General features: G+C 37.0%; 1 protein-coding gene across 2 annotated transcripts in view; it reads left to right on the top strand.

Moving 5' to 3' along the window:
- Nucleotides 1-16,208, top strand: part of ZFC3H1 (zinc finger C3H1-type containing) — a 41,948-nt gene extending 25,740 nt beyond the window's left edge. For both annotated transcript variants that reach the window (XM_065838234.2, XM_065838225.2), the window contains exons 22-35: nucleotides 2,015-2,201; nucleotides 2,678-2,863; nucleotides 4,744-4,981; nucleotides 6,103-6,208; nucleotides 6,286-6,484; nucleotides 6,954-7,048; nucleotides 7,956-8,066; nucleotides 9,495-9,599; nucleotides 9,704-9,869; nucleotides 10,589-10,689; nucleotides 12,300-12,401; nucleotides 12,991-13,030; nucleotides 15,179-15,241; nucleotides 15,367-16,208. In XM_065838234.2, coding sequence (XP_065694306.1) covers nucleotides 2,015-2,201; nucleotides 2,678-2,863; nucleotides 4,744-4,981; nucleotides 6,103-6,208; nucleotides 6,286-6,484; nucleotides 6,954-7,048; nucleotides 7,956-8,066; nucleotides 9,495-9,599; nucleotides 9,704-9,869; nucleotides 10,589-10,689; nucleotides 12,300-12,401; nucleotides 12,991-13,030; nucleotides 15,179-15,241; nucleotides 15,367-15,504 — 1,837 coding nt within the window. In that variant the 3' untranslated portion in view covers nucleotides 15,505-16,208. The remainder of the gene's footprint in view (nucleotides 1-2,014; nucleotides 2,202-2,677; nucleotides 2,864-4,743; nucleotides 4,982-6,102; nucleotides 6,209-6,285; nucleotides 6,485-6,953; nucleotides 7,049-7,955; nucleotides 8,067-9,494; nucleotides 9,600-9,703; nucleotides 9,870-10,588; nucleotides 10,690-12,299; nucleotides 12,402-12,990; nucleotides 13,031-15,178; nucleotides 15,242-15,366) is intronic.
- The last annotated feature ends 1,268 nt before the right edge of the window (nucleotides 16,209-17,476 follow it).

Raw genomic sequence — 17,476 nt, 5'->3', positions numbered from 1 at the left:
TACCCATGCTGCTATGATCAAGTTTCCTTTCTGATGTTAAAGAACTTCCTTCAACAATGCCACAAATAATGTATTACTTAAAAGGAAACTAAAAAATAGATTAGATTTCCTATTGTAGGCAGTATAGTATGTAACAAATTACACTGGTGGTTTATCTTTAGGTAGGTTCTGATTCAGGATGGAAGTTGATGGAAAGCAGCGTGGGAGAAGTGATTGTGTTTGAAAAGTGCACAAGCTACTGTGTTCCCAAGATTACACTGGAATGTTGTACTTTCAGTGCTGAAGTAGTAGACCAATAAACTCAAATCAGTTTCTCCTCTCTTGAGTGAATGGTTGGAATAATGTTTGAAATTACTTTCATCGGAAAGCTTTCTTATAAGAACAATGGTTTTATCTCTGTAGAAATGGTCCAGCTGAGCACTTGTCTTCTTATTTTGTAATTTTTTAACTTTCGGATTTCTAAGTTTTTCTAATTTGTTATTTAAATTATTCTGCAGGGTATCATGTTTTTATTGGCAATCAGATAATTTCAGTAGGAGTTCTGTCATGATGATTTCATTCTAGAAATGGACTTTGATTTTAATAGTGAGGTACTAGCTTAAGCAGCTGCAGCGGGAGGCAAGGGAATGGAGAGGACCATCTCTCTTTCAAAAGACCAAGAAAAGAAGGGAGAAAACCTAATGGGAGACAATACATCCTTTTCTTAAAACAACCACCTACTCCTCCTCCCTTTTCTATCACCCTCCCAGTACTCCAGAGAAACTGAGTGGTTTAGTAAGTGGCAATGGTGATCTGAATGTTGGGAAATGTAGTAATAATTAATTCGATGAATGCAGATGCCGGCATAAGCTCTTTGATCGCATGGACGGGCCGGGCGAGAGTAGGGAGTCTAATTCAATATGAATTTATCATCCGTACTCTTTAATGAACTCTTAACAACACTGAATATCAATGTCCCCGAGACCACGTTTTTTCCAAGCCTTATATACTCTATACCAAAAGGCCGTGCGGCAAGTGCAGGCTACAGTTGGTTACAATTACAGTCACTCATCCCCCCCCACTATGGTGATTGGCTGCAGGGCACTGTTCACAGACTGTTCATGCGCAGCGCTGACGCCCCTCCTGCAGCCTGGGTCGAGGGCAGACCAGCTTCTGTTTACTTCCCTTCTGTCTTTGGTGTCTCAGGGAAATCCTTCCATGTAGCACAGCCACATCAAGCTCTGGCTTGTTCACAGCACACAGCCAGAAACTCTCCACAGGGAAAGGCTTGAGACTTAAACCAGTTGACTGTATTAGTTTTGTGTTGGGATATGTGCTTTTCCGTTCATAAATGGCAACGCAAAGTAATTTCTAAAGATGGTTTTGAAATAAATGTGACCTCAGAAGCTTTCTGTGGTTTTATGGAAGTTTGTTTATGCATTAAAGCTCAACTCTGTGGTTGGCAATATAGTCAGTTATTTGAGCTAATCTTGCATCATCTTGTAATAATTATCTCAAAAAGTATGATCTCCTTTATTTAATGGTTTAGAGGCAGAGAAAACCTGCATGGCATGCATAGTAACCTGAAATAAAGGCTTAAATTTGATTGTAGAAAGTAAATTAAATATGTAACAAAAATTCCAACTTTAACTTGCTCAGCCTTTGAAATTTCTACTTGCATTAAGTCTGTATGTTGTAAATGCCTTTGTATGATTGCAGCTTGAGACTTCTCCTTACAGATTAATCTTACCCATTTTCAATTAAATTGGATTCTGATTTGAATCTGCATTATTTTTCTAGAATATTTATTTTTCTATCCACTATGATAATTGCACCTAATAATGACCTTTGAAGGATAGAAACTTACTCAAACTTTGAAACTCTCATAGTAAAGGACAACATGTTTAAAAACAAAAAAAAGATGGCTGATGGTGTGTCACTTCCATTCGAATTATAAGCATCCATTTTAATATTTAATATTGTGTAAGCTGTGATACTAACACAGTTGATGTGAATGCTTTTTTAATTTTTACAGGTCATCATCTGAGTGTTTAGATTCTACTTTAAATGTTTTGGCTCGAGCCCTTGAGAACAACAAAGAAAATCCTGAAATTTGGTGTCATTACCTCAGACTCTTCTCAAAAAGAGGAACCAAGGAGGAGATACAGGAAATGTGTGAAACAGCAGTGGAATATGCTGCCTCTTACCAAATCTGGTGGACAGTAAGTTTAAAAAAAAAAGCATATGTGAACTGTTTACTTAAGTGTGTGTGTTCTACTGTAGCAAACCAGTATGTGTGACAGGGAGAGTGTGAAATGAAAAACACTACAGCTTTTTGAAAACTCAGAAGTTGCTCAGAAAGTGAAGCAATTCCAAGTTCTGTTTGCAGGATGTTTGTAGAAATCATCACTTTTCCTCAGGTATTAAGAGTTATTTAAAATCAAAATGTTACATTTCTCAATTTTGATTACTTAAGGTTGAAAAACTTACCTTTGACTATTTACTCTTTAATATTTAAACAGTATTTTTTGATATTTCATGTGGAAATTTGGTGTGAGGGAGGGAAATATGGTTCATAAGGTGGTGAAAGACCTTATCTGAAGTTTGTGATTCATATGATTTTTAAACTTAAAGCTGGAAGATTTAGTAGCATTCTGACTGTAGTAATTCATTACAAATATTAATTATTTCTTTCTAGTTTTTGAATTTGGAGAATTCCTTTGACGGAAAAGACTATGTATGTGGGAGGATGCTGCAGTTCCTAATGGAAGTGAGAGAAGAAAATCCAAATCTTGTGTCCTTTCAGCTGCTGGAGACTCTCCTGTACAGGGTCCACTTAAGCCTGTTTACAGGAAGACATCAGAATGCTCTTGTTCTGCTGCAGGTAACTTCCAGGTTACTACCCCAGGAGTTGTCTTCACACCTTCACCTTTCTAATGCCTATGACTCTGATAGTGTTGATTTCAGAAGAATTGTTCCTTCCTTTATTTACCAAAGAAATTCTCCTAGAGACTCCTGTTTTTGAGATATTATGCCATTGTAAAATTTGGATATACCTTTGGGATTTTTGTTATCTGTTTTGCTTTGCTTGTGTAGCTAATAGCCTAGACCACTACAGCTTGAAATAATTCCCAGGGAATTGCTTTATTTCTTGATTTCTGGTAAGCAGTAGAATACACTTCTGCAGAGAAGGGCTTTTGAGTACTATCTTGCCTCAGGTGCTCAAATGTCTATTGATACACACAATTATCAAACCAGTTGTTATTGGGAAGAGCATAATATGCTATCTACCAGCATTGCCCTGCTCCAAAATTAGTTATCTCAGGCTTTTATTGTGGTTGTAGAAAGAACTTTGATCACTGTTCTGTAGTCAGAAGTGATGGATGAAGGTGAGAAATCAAATGCTGATGTCGGCTCCTCCTACGAGTGGGAGCTGCTGTATTTTCAATGGCAAGTGTTTCATTCCTCCCGGCAGGTGGCACCGGCTGCTTGCTCTACACCCTGTAACATTTTTCTCAGTTGTGTCGCTTAAAACCATGTTTTCTTCTACGTCCAGTTTAAATAGAGAAGTGTAATGCTGTGTTGACTTCCTCCAAAAGCTATTCTGAACACAGCAGTACTGATAAATGTAACTCTGTATGTTTGACTGAATGAACCAAAAGAACAGAGGGAGAAAAAAGTTTGTGTCAAATTGATATGGAAATCCAGTATGTATGGGGGAATAGCATGGGTTAGTTGCCTTTACCTTTCCCCATTTTTTTGTTAATCTGAAATGCGTAGTTGAAAAGAATGTCTTGTGGAAACCATATTTAAGAGAAGATAATCTCTAAGTAAATGCTACTCCAGAGTGGGTAGTAGTGTGTCTCTTTATAAACTTAAAAGCAAATTTGCTGAAGTAAATATTTGGAAGGGTGAATAAGTGAAATGTTTTTGAAACAACAGTTTTTGCAGGACAAGTGTCCTCCCTCTTAATTTTGCCTGAATTTGCAAGTATTTTGATTCCCTTGAAAGTGCATTGTTTGATTGTACTGCATTTATCCAGAAAAAAATGTTGGCACATCACTAGCCATGAGATTCTGTTATGTTTTAGGAGCAATTGTATTTAGACTTTGTCTAATTGCATACTCTAATGATTTTCTTTGGGATCTGCCAATTTAACTGGGCTATTCTAGTTTTGCATATGACTGGGAGGAAAATTTGAAGCAGTGTCCTTGGTCTCAGTAATGTTTCCAACACTTTTTTTTTTTGTAAACAATATCTCTAGACATGGTGGTGCTTTCAGTAGGCTTGGAGAGCTGTGACTTTGTAGCTGTATAACTAGAAATTGATAAAAAACCCCAAAACAACAAACAACCCCCAGACTAGAAAATCAGTAGAGTGTAGCCAGATGAGTCCAGCTTGCACATGGGTTGTTTCTAGAGCTCATGTATTAATTCTATGTAACTGGAAATAATTGTCCAAGAATTAAGCAGAAAGACGGAACACATGTTGGGAGATGGATGTTTTCACATGCTGTTCACTTTTCAAAATAATGATCTACAGTTTTTCTAAACAGGTTACTAGAAATCATGCATACTGCTTGAATCTAGTCATGTATTAACTTAAGCCAAATAGAATCATGATGGGTGTTAAGAATTAGTTCCTGTGTTTTCTATGGAGAAGATTTGAGAATATTAAAAATTACTCTTTCTGTTTCCTTTTCTCATGATTAGATCTTAAAAATTTTATGGTTGAAATATAACGTATTTCTTTTAACCTTTACAGAATGCTTTAAAATCAGCAAATGAAAAGACAATATCAAAGCACCTTGTTGTAAGTGACCGTTGCTTGGCTTGGCTGGCTTACATACATCTGACTGAATTCGACTGTCTCCCAGGCAAGTTCTATGATCCAGCCAATGTCAGTCCTTCAAGGATGATGAACAAAGAGCCATTTTTAATACCATGGCAAACAGCTGAAGATGTGAAGACCGATCCTGATACGCTATTAGCTATGTTTGAAGGTAAGATTGAGGAGGTAAACTACCTAATACATCACTCGTTATAAATCAAGAAATACTATCCAACTTCTGGAATTTCAAGGCAGCACAATATTGTTGATGACCATGTTAAGCTATTGGGATTCATATTTTATCTTTATTTGAACAGAGCACTGGGGAAAAGTCCATGTTCTCAGATACTTAACACACGTACACCCTGGGTTTTTAATCTATGGTTCAAAACCATAACTCTTTCTCGGAATGACGATATTCCATGAAGATAAAGACCAGTATGACATTGCTAGTTTTCTTGGGCTTATACAAGTATAAAGCCAAGCTTCTGTTGTTCTCACCCTCCCTCCCCTCAGTGGGATGTGTCTATTGGAAAGTTAATTCCCTGGAAGATGAGTGTGTTTCCTTAGAAGAGGCAGAGCAATGAATGTGTGTGTTTCATTCAGAGTTTAAGTAAGCTGAATAATTCTTGAAGATGTAAAATGAAGATACTAGAAGAAATTGAATTCTTGACTTGTGATGCTCCAGAGGTAGACTTTATAATAGGGTTGTGTAAATGTCAGTACTTAGCATGTTAGCTACCAGCAATATTGAATTGCCACTGAAAATATATCTATGCTGCAGATGGTGATGGAGTGTAGAAGTACTCAAGGACAGGTTGAGTAGCCCAGCTGTGGGAGTGAAGACAGTCTAGCCATGGTAGCTGGGTGGTCATTATTGGGTAACTTTTTATTGTGCTGAGAAGAAAAATAATATATTAGCTTTTGTTTCAATAGCTTTCAGCAGCTATGCTGGAAATCCTGGAGTGAAGTTTTAAATATAGTGATGCACTGCTGTCTGTAATGTGGCTTTAACTCTTAGTTGGTAGGATGTTTCCTGTTTTTTCAAATGAACGAGGGGTGAATCTTCTGAAAGGCTTTTGTCTTTGTACTGTGGTGATAAGTGTTAAGAAAGCTTTTGGTTTTGTTTTTTATTTTTCTTTAATACTTTGCAAAAGCAGCACTCTCAAATATTTTTCCACGCTTTGGTATTTTCATTATGTTAAATGAGACTTTTTTATTATGTTAAGACTTCAAATAACTTTGACATTGCTTGAGGTCTAAAAGCTTGATTTTTGTACTTTTGTTTTGAAGATGCAATCAAAACATGTACTGATGAAAGCCTTGAGGCTGACAAAAGAATAGCTATCTGCTTTCCTCTCTACAAAAACATGATAGCTTTGCTGAAACTTCTTGAAAGGTAAGTTGTTTCAAGATGGTTTTAATTGGACTGCTCAACTCTTCTTTTCTGAAAACTTACCTTTAATTTTCTTTAAGGTGGGAGTCTGCTGCAGAACGTTGTAGATCTTTATTGGAGCTCTGCCCAAACAACTGTCAGCTCTTGGAGAGTTTGGCCACCTTGTATTTGCAGATGGGGCAGAGTGACAGTGCCTACGAAGTGTGGATTGGAGCGTTTGAGAAGAATCCTCAGAATGCAGAAATTTTTTATCAGTTGTGTAAATTCCTTGTTTCTCAGGTAATACTCTTCTCCAAGTCATTTTGTTGGTCCGCTGGCTTTGTAAAGTTTGGATTTTATGTTATTTTAAACACTTTTCAAATCAACTGATCTTCCTGATTTTTTGGTAATGTTTAGTTCTCTTTTATATAGATGGGAAAAATAGAATTGGCAAGATTAGTGACATGGCTAAAGATAATAGAAGAAATTATGTGCAGTCATGAATTTATAGTTTGGATTGTTCTAATCCAGCATTAATATCCTTACGCAGGAACAGATGTTAACAGGAAACCCTGTAACTTGTTTTCGGCTTTCTGCTACCTGCAGACTGACACAGTTAGGCTTCATTCTTGAGGGAATGAAGACAATGGAGCATTGCAGAGATAGAGACACCGCTGGTTATTTATTGTGCTTAAATTGTTCCTGTCATTTTCAGGTTGATATCTGACTTTGTTTGTTTTTATTTTAAAATAATAAAACCCCAAAACAGGAAAGGTCAAGCAGTATTCTTCCACTGTTGCAAGAATTTGTGGCAGCTTTCTTTGAGAATACATGCCAACAGCATGGTCCCATGGATCTCTTAAGGTATGCTTAGAATATTTTTTTTCTGTTTAAATTTAGGTAATATTGGCATTTTCTTGAAAAACAAGAGTCTAGAACTTTTAAACTCCACTATTTTTAGCTTGGCATGTTTTGATAAAACTTCAGTGAATTATGTTTTGGTAGTTTATAAGGTGTGTGCTTGTTGTTTGTGCAAATACACGGAATTGTAAAACCACAACTATTTAAAGATGAAACAGCCAGCAAGTTTAATGTCTAGATTTGGGGAATGGAAATCGGTCATATGTATGCCAAAGTTGATTTGGTTTGTGCGAAGCTAGAAGCCTAAAATTGCATCCTAAAATACTATATTTAGGCACTTGCAAAAGGCCTCAATGCAGATGTCTAGCATGCTATTAATCAGCAGATAATTATTTAAAGGCATAGGTTACTGAAGTTTTGAAATATGCAAGTTCCCTGTAGTCAAAATAGATGCTTCTGAAGGCCTTCAAAAGGAGACCTTCTGTGCTAAAGCTTATGCAGATGAGGCTTTGAAATGTGTTTTGTTTGGGTTTTTTGTCTCCAAGTTAGGTGTTAGTTTTTATTCCTGCTTATGTTTGTTTGCATTAAATTTAGTACTGGCAATGCTACTTAGCTGACTGTACGTAGGCAATTGTACCTTACTTGATTAAATTTTATCATGTGAGGGGAGAGGTCAAAGACAGAAAGGAACATTTAACATGTACATAATGAGGGAGTAAATGCTTTCTACATAAGCTGTTTCTATATTTCCGTATAATGCTTTTTTAGTATAAATTGTCTGGAGTTAAACTAAAATCTAGGGAAAGTGCATCTTTTTAATATGTCACATGAACTGGATTTCAGAAGTAAATGTTACATCCACATAGGACTCTTCCATGTTATCATCTGCTACTATTGTTTTCTCTTGTAGATATCTCTTGAATTTTCCAATGCCAATTGAATTTACATCACCTCTCTATAAAGAACATCTTACGGATGATGTTGTAAACCAGCAAATCCCGTATCTGTGGCAGATCTACTGGTGAGACTTTCTAAAGTGTTTCTGAGAAACAACTGTTGGGTCTGAGTAAATTGCATTTTCAAAAGCAGAAAATTTGCCTGAGGGTGTATGACTTAAGCTTCTTTCAATAAATGATCTGCCGGTCCTTAGAGAAACGACCTGTCTGCTGCACAACAGAGACAATTTATATGTTTGTATGTCAACTTAAATTCTCCACTTGAGAAATCTTTCAGAAATTCTTCCCTATGGGAACAGTAGCAGGTGTCTTCATATCACAAAATGATTTTTTATTTTACTTTTATGTTGCTACTACTAGTAGTGTTCTTCTTCCTTCTGGCTTTCAGTTGTCTCTCTTTTATTTTACAATCATTCCTCTGTTCTGTTTAGTTTTGTTTAGCTCTGGTCTCTCCACCTACCTTGACTCATTGTTTCAGCTGATTATTAACAGCCTATAAAAGCTGGAACTAGCCACAGATGCCCCTCCATAACAAAGTGACCTTTTACTCTGCAAGAGGTTGCAAAGATGGCAGATATTTGTCATGTATACAGTTTTTGGTTTTGTTTTTTTCTTCCAACATTTCCTTAGCAGTGATATCCAGGATTGGCAAACACCAAAGTATTAGCCATCTATAACTATCTGGAGGGTTCTGTAGCAAGGGAACATCATCAGCCCTATCTTATTTTGCATCTCTGTAGTCGTCGTCTTCATGAGAGGTGTGTTTGTTGGTTTGTGGGTTTTTGTGTGTGTATTTGTGGGGGTTTTTTTGTTTGTTTTTTTTTTCCCCTCCTCTTGTGACTTACTGTCTTACCTTATTTTCATTGTTAACTTTACACTGTAAGGATTGTTCATTGAATCTTTGTAAAAAAAAAAAAAAAAAAAAAAGTCTTATACTGTCTTTTGTGAGGTTTTATATGTTGGTCTGACCATGTGTTTCTTTGAGAAGCTATGTTTGTTTGTTTGTTTTTTTCTTCAAATGAGATGATATTTCTACCCCAGATTCCCAGTAGTATTTGTGTCAGAACTAATTCTTGTCCCGGTCTGATACCTTTTCTCAAGTGGTTTTAATCTGACTTTGAAATTTATTGTTCTGGAGCTTTCCAAATGGAAGTTCGATAATTGTCTCCATTCTGTAGCAGTCAGAGCATCCCTATTACAAGGATTAGTAAAACGGTGCTTTACAAGAGTAGAAGACAATTCATAATATTTTGTTTTTATTTAAGAGTTGCATTTTAAGTTGCATGGTTTCTGTATTATTCCTTATTATCTGTAGTTGTGACTTCCGTTTTAGTAAGTGAACTGATAAATTAGTCCATAATGCTGCTAAACTGAAGTCTTTGTGTTTTTTTTATATCTCAGAATAGGAGGTTCTTGATTGTTTCTTATGGTTAATATGTAAGAACATGTGTTGTTTATGACATATGACACTTTTTAACTTCCCATATCAACAGTTTATGCCACTCTCTTCATGCAAGTTTTGGTGAAACACTGGATGCTTACGAAGCAGCTCTGGGGGCAGTGATGCAGCAGGAAACTGTTCAGAATATCTGGCTGGAGTAAGTTTTTAAGGGAGGGAAATAAGTTAATCTCAAAACTATTAAGCGAAGGCTACCAACACCATCTTTTTATTTTGTTGTTGTTTTTTTTTTTCTCCTTCCAGTTACCTTGTTTTTATCAATAGCAAAGTTGTTGGATCCAACAACAAAGCCCAGGAATTCAAGCTTTTTACCGACCTAGTGAACAGATGTCTGGTTACAGTCCCCACACGATACCCAATTCCTTTTAGTACTGCTGATTATTGGACCAATTATGAGTTTCATAATAAGGTAAAAATGTGTCTGTGGAAAGTTTAAATTAAACAAAAACTTATGGCCTTCTAGTAGGTACCTGTAATTGACTTGTTCAAATACAGCACAACACTGAGAGCTAGGAATTAGTAGAAAAGAAACAAGTATTTGAGGAGAGTGGTGTTCTGAGCAGAAGACTGTCTAGCAGTGACCTTTTGAATAAAGGGCATGTAAGGTAAATAGAAACTTTGTGATGTGTTTTAGTATGGTGAGTGCAGCTGTTAATGACAAACTCTTATTTCCTAGAGAAAAGAGAAATTGTGTAAGAGAGGGAAGAGATGGTTGAGCAAAAAGGGTCTGCAGAGCTGTAACACTTACAGATGGAAACAGTATTTAGGCTGTCAGTTTTGATAATAAAAATTACAGTGGTTAAGAAACAGAAGCAATAAAGTAGAAGTAGGAATCAAAATGAGTTGAGCACATATAGACGGAATAAAGCTTAGAAATCCTGGGTCCCATTTTGCAAACATCCAGTGCATTTCTCTTTACTCACTAAATGCAGGCTAGAAGGACTAAAATATATGGTGTTAGCAACTTGACACTAACTTCTTATTACACAAATTGATTTCTGTACCCTTGAGGAATAAGGTTTGTAGGTGGTAACTCACTTTAGTCATGTTCCTAGTTTGTCATTCCATTATTCTTAGCAAAATTAGACAGCTATAAAGTGGATTAATGTTATAACTCAAATTCTACAGGTTATTCTTTTTTATTTGAGCTGCATTCCAAAATCTCAACATTCCAAAACCTTGGAACGGTTTTGTTCTACCATGCCTGCTAATCCTGGACTTGCACTGAGGTATGTAAAAATACTTGTAATCAAGACAAACAGCTGGTTAATATAACTACTGTTGTTTGTGCAAGACATGCATGATTTGCTTTCTACTGCAAAAGTGAAACTCTGTTACTGCATGTTGCTTGAGGCATGTTCTGCCTCCTGACATCTCAATCTGACTTGTGTTTGACAGAGTTCTGTTCTGTCCACGGAAAGGTTGTAATTATACTGGAATTAACTCTGCATTGTATCTGATGAGTACAAATGGTCAGAGTTTCAAGTGTGTAGAGAAATGTCATATATTAAAAGAGTGTTGTTACTTAATGATCTATTAAAAGTATAGGTCCAGCATAGAACAAATAAAAATGGATATACTCATGTATAACAGTCCTACCTTAAGGCTTAGCTGGACATTTATTTAACAAAGATAACTGTTCTTTGGAAAAAAAAAAATCTTAGTAAACAAAAAGCATCATACTGATTCTTACTTAAACAGTATCTCAAAATGTACTCTTCCAGGATTAGAGAGTCCATGTTTTACTGTATTCAGCTGCAGTGAACTCGTGAACATTTAATTGAATAATTTTGAAAAGTTTTGAGATAAGTGTGTGTGGTTGGGAGCATGGAGAGAAAATATGGCACACCTGCCTTTGGCACACAAGGTTACATGGCTCCACCTTGAATCAAGTTGTGATTCTGTCTAGAGGAACTTGCAGCTTCCTTTGACAATGTCAATACTACATCAAATGGGTGAGCAGAACTGACTGAACAGTGTCCCCTTGCCACCCAGCTGCTACAGTGAGCATTTAAGCACCACACAGCCACTTGCTCACTGTTCCTAGTGGAATGGGAAAGAGAGTTGAAGAGTAAGAGTGAGAAAACTCATGAGTTGAGATAAAGACAGTTTAATAGGCAAAGCAAAACAAGGAATTCATGCACCACTTGCAATGGGCAGTCAGGTGTTCAACCATCTCTAGGACATAAGGGCTTCATCAGCCATAATGCTTACTTGGGAAAACAGATGCCATCACTCCAAATGTGCCCCCTTTCCTCCTTCCACCCACATATATACTGAGCATGATGTCATATGGTGTGGAATATCCCTTTGGTCAGCTGTCCGAGATGTGTCACCTCCCAGCTTCTTGTGCACCCGCAACCCACTCATTGACAGGGTGGTGTGAGAGGCAGAAAAGGTCTTGACTCTGTGTGAGCACTGCTCAGCAGGGGCTGAAACATTCCTGTGTTATCAACACTGTTTCCAGCACAGATCTGGAACACAGCCCTATACCAACTGCTATGAGGAAAATAAACTCTATCCCAGCCAAAACCAGCACAACTATAAAACTAATTAGCCTCCTTTCAAAGAGTTACCTTGTGCATGCTAACAGTGGATCTTGTTAGTGCCAAGCTCGTATATTCTCTCTGCTTTCACACTTCTTAGTAGTTCTCCAAAAGCGTACCTTAACTTTTTTTGTTCTGGGAGCATGTTCAGTCAGTATTGTATATGGTGGCTTGGTTTTTTTTCCTACTTGCAACTCTAGGCTCAGATGAGATGTACTATATTTTGTGTACTGTGTTTTTATCTTTAGATTGTGATTAGAGCAGTGTTCCTTTTTCATGAATGCCTTTTACAGACTGCTGCTGCAATACTGGGAGGAGAGCAATGTTCAAATTCTGAAACTGCAAGCCAAGATGTTTACATATAATATCCCAACATGCCTGGCCATCTGGAAAATGTAATGCAACAGTCATACATCTGTTTTCATAGATATTGCTTTTGTTTATAAGGTTTACATCACAAAGGTAAATCTGAAATGTCCTTCCAGTTGGGCTTGTGCTGGAAGTTTCTCTTTCATTATCTTAGTATTTAAGCAGTAACTGTTACAACAGACAGAGGTACTGTCACTTCTTTAAAATGAGAAATGGAATTTCCCTCTCGGGGAAACTTATGTGAATGGATATTATGCGGATAAATATGAATGATGTATTTACAAGTTGCCTTTTTAATTCAATTATTGACTTCTGTCTCCCCCTCTCTACCCCCCCCTTTATATATCACAATAGCAGTAATCTCCATTATCCAGTGATGCTGAACTGATCTTTTTCTTCAGTGTTTGTTCATAATGGGGAACCACTGAAATGTCTTGCTCATGTAAGGTTGTTTTTAAAAAATGGCTATTTTTGTCTTTTCACTGTAGATTAACATCATTGGAAATTAGTTTCTTCTCAAGGAATTTGTAATTCCATTCCACAGTCAGTATTCTGCCACTAATGGCATTTAAAATAATGCAAGAATAAGTATTTTTGTATATTTCTTTTCCTCAGAGCCATTGCTGCCGAATGCTTTCTAAGGGGACAAAGAGAAGTAAGTCAACACAGATTACTAAAATGAGTAATTATAGAATTCTGTAAAACTTTTCATACCTTTGCTTTATCCAAAGCAACAATCGTCTCTCAAACTCAGTTTTTCTGGATAGTTGAAATACTCTACGTGTAGACACTGAAGCATTTGCCTCACGTGTGAGAAATACCTTTGGTGATCAAGGTAGAATGGATTTCATCATGAGTACTTGCGCAAACTCTTTGCGTGCATATTTCCCTTGCTCAGGGGGCTGTATTCTTTCTGCCACTTGAAATACAGTAGAGGGAAGGAAGGATTGCTGTGCTGGAAGATGCTAGTGACTATCTTGACTATCTTTACAAGTAGTTGGAAGGGTGAGTCTGCCAAGCCAATCTAATCCATGTAAAAAGTTTGAGTAGTTCCCAACCACACCAAAGACATCAGTTTTTTTCTCCAAAAACAACAAGTTTACTTATTGGTACTTTGGGAAGGGAAATATTCTTATCACTCTATATACAAATGCAAGAGATTTTTGACACAGCAACCAAATCGTTTTTCAGTTCAAACAGAATGGTTCTGTATTCCTGGTATGGTTGCTACCATCTTCAAAATATTATTCTGCCTGTGGAAAGATGCTTTGTATTTTGGGGTACCGAAGGCCCTGGGTTTGTGACTCAGCACTTGTTTGTGGTGCTTCTGAGCTGGAGCTCTGCTGTATCTTATTTTGTAGTATTCTTGTAGTGGCTGATTCTCAGCATCTTTCTTTTCGGTCCGTAGTCTGTCTTTGAAACAGTATTCAAGCTTTAACTGATCCGTACTGGATAGCATAGCTATTGTTAGACTCACATATGAAATCTTCTCTCCTTTTTTACTGTCTCCTAGAACATTTAAAAAGTACACCCCACAAGCAGACAGTTATTTGGCTTGTAAGATTAAATAGTTCAAAGTCAGGAGATATCAAAGGCATGGTTGCCTATTTAGCCTCAGTTCTATCTCCGAGTTGGTTTGGTGTAATCCGTAATCAGTTACAGATCCCTGCTTCAGTCATTGCCTTCAAATGTAGCCCATCTAATCCACTGTTGCCTATAGTGAGGCCACCGACTTAAAAGATGCCTGCTATATTTGTTTAGAAATTCAGAAAAATATATTTCAAATAAATCAATAAAGGGTCCTTAGAGAAAATGAACCGGTTAGAATGAAGGTATATGTAAAACACTGTAACTGGATTATACCCAGACAAGATCTTGTGGTTTTCTTCTGTAACCACCTGAATAACTATACAGTGTGGAATAAAATTGCTTAGGTGGGTATGTACAATGCAGCTATGTTTTTCTGGGGGTAATTAGTTTGGGATGTAGTGAGCACTTATAACGGTTTATGCAGATCAGTGGCTGTTCCAGATAACTGGATTTTCTAGTAAACAGGTAGGATATTGTTTTAAAATTGAATAGTGATTCAGATTCTGGATTTCCTGTTCCTGGAAAACCTGTCATTTGTTCCCTTAAGCAGGTCATGTAAAGGTTTTTTAAAAGAATGTAAAAATGGGTATGAGTATTTAAAATGCCAACAAATACCTCCTCTAATGACTCTTTGATTAGAATTGGTACTTCAGATACCAGTAGTTGAAGAAGACTTGAGTAAATACTTGGATTAAACATTTTGGTTCTTTATTTCTGAGCATAAAATGGTAAAACCGTTCTGTGGTGTTTTTTTTTTGTTTGTTTGTTTGTTTTTATTTTTAGGCAGGCACATAACGATCATTAAAGCACTAGATAGATGCTGAAGGAAAAAAGACTGTGAAACAGTTATTTTCATTGCAGGGTTGAAGTGACATGCAATAAGCAAGAACTTGAGCCTACATATTGAGTAGTAAAAGAGAAATATTCAGTAAGGTGCTTCATTCCCTGAGCATGTTCCATCCTGCGCAATGAATGAGGCAAGAGTGTTGGGAAGAAAAATGGAATGTTGTGTAGTCAATCGTGTGCTTACAGGGGTCAGAATTAACATCAGACATCAACTTGTCTTTGCTTTTAGTAGCAATTTAATGTTTGATTTTGAATGTTTTTTAAAAACAGATTTTTAAAATTATTGCAATATATTTTTGTGCTTCAAATCACTCATTTTAAATGCACAAAATTGTGCTGACTTTTAATACTCAGTTTTATTTTACAGGTCCATCACTTATATCAGAGAGCCCTTCAGAAGTTACCTCTATGTGCAACACTGTGGAAAGATGTAATGTTTTCTCCTTATGATTCAGTTTGAGGTTTCATATAAATTTTCTGCATATCCCATATCCATAGATGTGGTGATGCTCAGGCTCTGGCTAAATCTTATATCTGCTTCCCCATCTCTTACAGCAACTCTTGTTTGAAGCATCAGGAGGAGGTAAAACTGATAACCTGAGAAAACTAGTTTCCAAGTGCCAAGAGGTTGGAGTGAGCCTAGATGAGCTTTTAAATTTAAACACTTACAGAACAGAAAGCAAGAATCGCTGAACGCTGGGTACGGTCAGCCATAAGTCCTATTAAATGCCAAAATCAGTTGAATGATTCTTCAGGCTGATCCATGCCTAAGATCTGTGTAAGGCAGATGAGTATTGCTGAGCATATTGAGTCTCCAGTCCGCTCTCCTTCAACCTGGAAACAATTAACATGACCCTCCTGTGGAAAAATGAACTTCCTGTCTGGCCTTGCTTCTGGGCCCTGCCAGATTCTCATAACGTCATGTACGTAAGTATAGTTAATCAAAATGACAGACATTATTTTTTTATGTTTTTATTTTCTGTTTTCTTTGTTTTGCTGTTCCTGATTCACTTGACACTCTCGCTGATGCCTGAGAGATCTGTGTTTGGGATTAATTTACTGGGCTGTGTTTACAGTAAAAAGCAAGTAGTCCATTTTGGGTTTTTCCTTTTTTAAACCTTTTTTGAGACTTTTTCATTACAGGATTTAAAACAAAAGCAGCCGCTCTTAAGGAAAGTGTAACTGCCGTGGCCACAAGTATGCTTCTTGCACTTGAAGGCTCTAAGAGGGTTGCTTACTGCCCCTTTCTGCATTGGACTCACGGCAGAGACTATTAAACTTGAAGATTAAAGAAACTATTGCAAATGCCAGTGCATCAGAACCTAAGAGTGGTCAATTATGTGCAATTTTTTGTAAAGAAATTTTAATTTATAATAAAGTTTAACACTTTAAAGAAAGTTGAGATCTGTTTTGTGTTGGTACTACCTTGTAGTATTACAGGTGTTTTTACAGAGATATTTTCAATACAAACTGATGGGGGTTTTTTTAAAAAAAAAAAAAAAAAGTTGTCTTTTGTTGTTTTGATCAAAAGTCCAAGTGAATGTGGTTGAGCTCCTTATTGTGGATGTGGAATAACTACATATCAATGAGGTTTCATAGAACTTGTTTTAGAATTTCCCTGGGCAACCTGTTCTAGTGCCTCACCACCCTCATCCAAAAAAAATATGATTCCTTAGGTCCAATCTAAACCTACCCTCTTTCAGTTTAAAATCATTGCTACTTCTCCTGCTACTACAGCCATTGGTAAAAAGTCTCCATCTTTCATATAAGCTGTAATTATTAAGCCCTATTGCACATCAGATGTCGGTAAGATGTGTTGGACTATGAGTGATCATCAGGCTCGTTATCTCAGAAGTTTTGAATGCTATGAGCTAAACCTATTGGCCTCCACATCTAGCAAGTTGTTTTGCAGCAGCATCCAGGCTTTTGAATTGCAGTCATTGGTCATGCAAGGCTACCCAGTTGATTTTCATTTCTGCTCATAGTGCTAAGTTAGTGCTGTTGCCACATGAATTGCATTTTGTGCTTTGATGGTAGATTCTCAAGCTTCATGCTTGTAGGATGTACTGTGAAGACAAGAACAAGCTTTTCTATATTTTCTATCCAGATTACAAGGCTTCAGTGAGGAGTGAAGAGAAGAAAAGCAAAGCCTTGGCTTAACTCATTATGGACAGTTTTTCCTGGTTGGGTTATATAAGACTGCAAAGATACCAAAAATGTAGTTACATAAAAAGTAGGTCTTTTTACCCAATTAAAACATGCTTCCTCCTGTTCACCCATGCTTACAGTTATTATCCTGATACCTATATTTTTTGGAGCACTGATTTATCTTGAGACTACAAGAGGAGTTGGAGCTGTGCCTCAGAACCTGACCAGTGCTTATAAGCATATGTGGATGCTGGTATTTAATATTGAAGATTCAATAAGCAATGTCTCTTGTGTCTGACAACCCACTTAACAGCCACTGTGATGCTGTCACTCATACCAAGTTAGGTGTCTGTAAGGACATTAGACTTGCAGAATTACGTGGGGGGAAGATGCAGGGTTGTTCCATGGACAATACGTGTGGGAAGTGGTGTGGTAACCTCACAGAGAAGCTGATGGGTTGTGGGCTGGATGAACAGACAGTGAGGTAGACTGAAAACTGGCTCAACAGCTGGGCCTG

The sequence above is a fragment of the Patagioenas fasciata genome, chromosome 1 (assembly GCF_037038585.1).
Source record: "Patagioenas fasciata isolate bPatFas1 chromosome 1, bPatFas1.hap1, whole genome shotgun sequence".
Taxonomy (NCBI): domain Eukaryota; kingdom Metazoa; phylum Chordata; class Aves; order Columbiformes; family Columbidae; genus Patagioenas; species Patagioenas fasciata.
The sequence above is the reverse complement of the archived record's forward strand: the minus strand, read 5'-3'. Positions and strand labels throughout refer to the sequence as shown.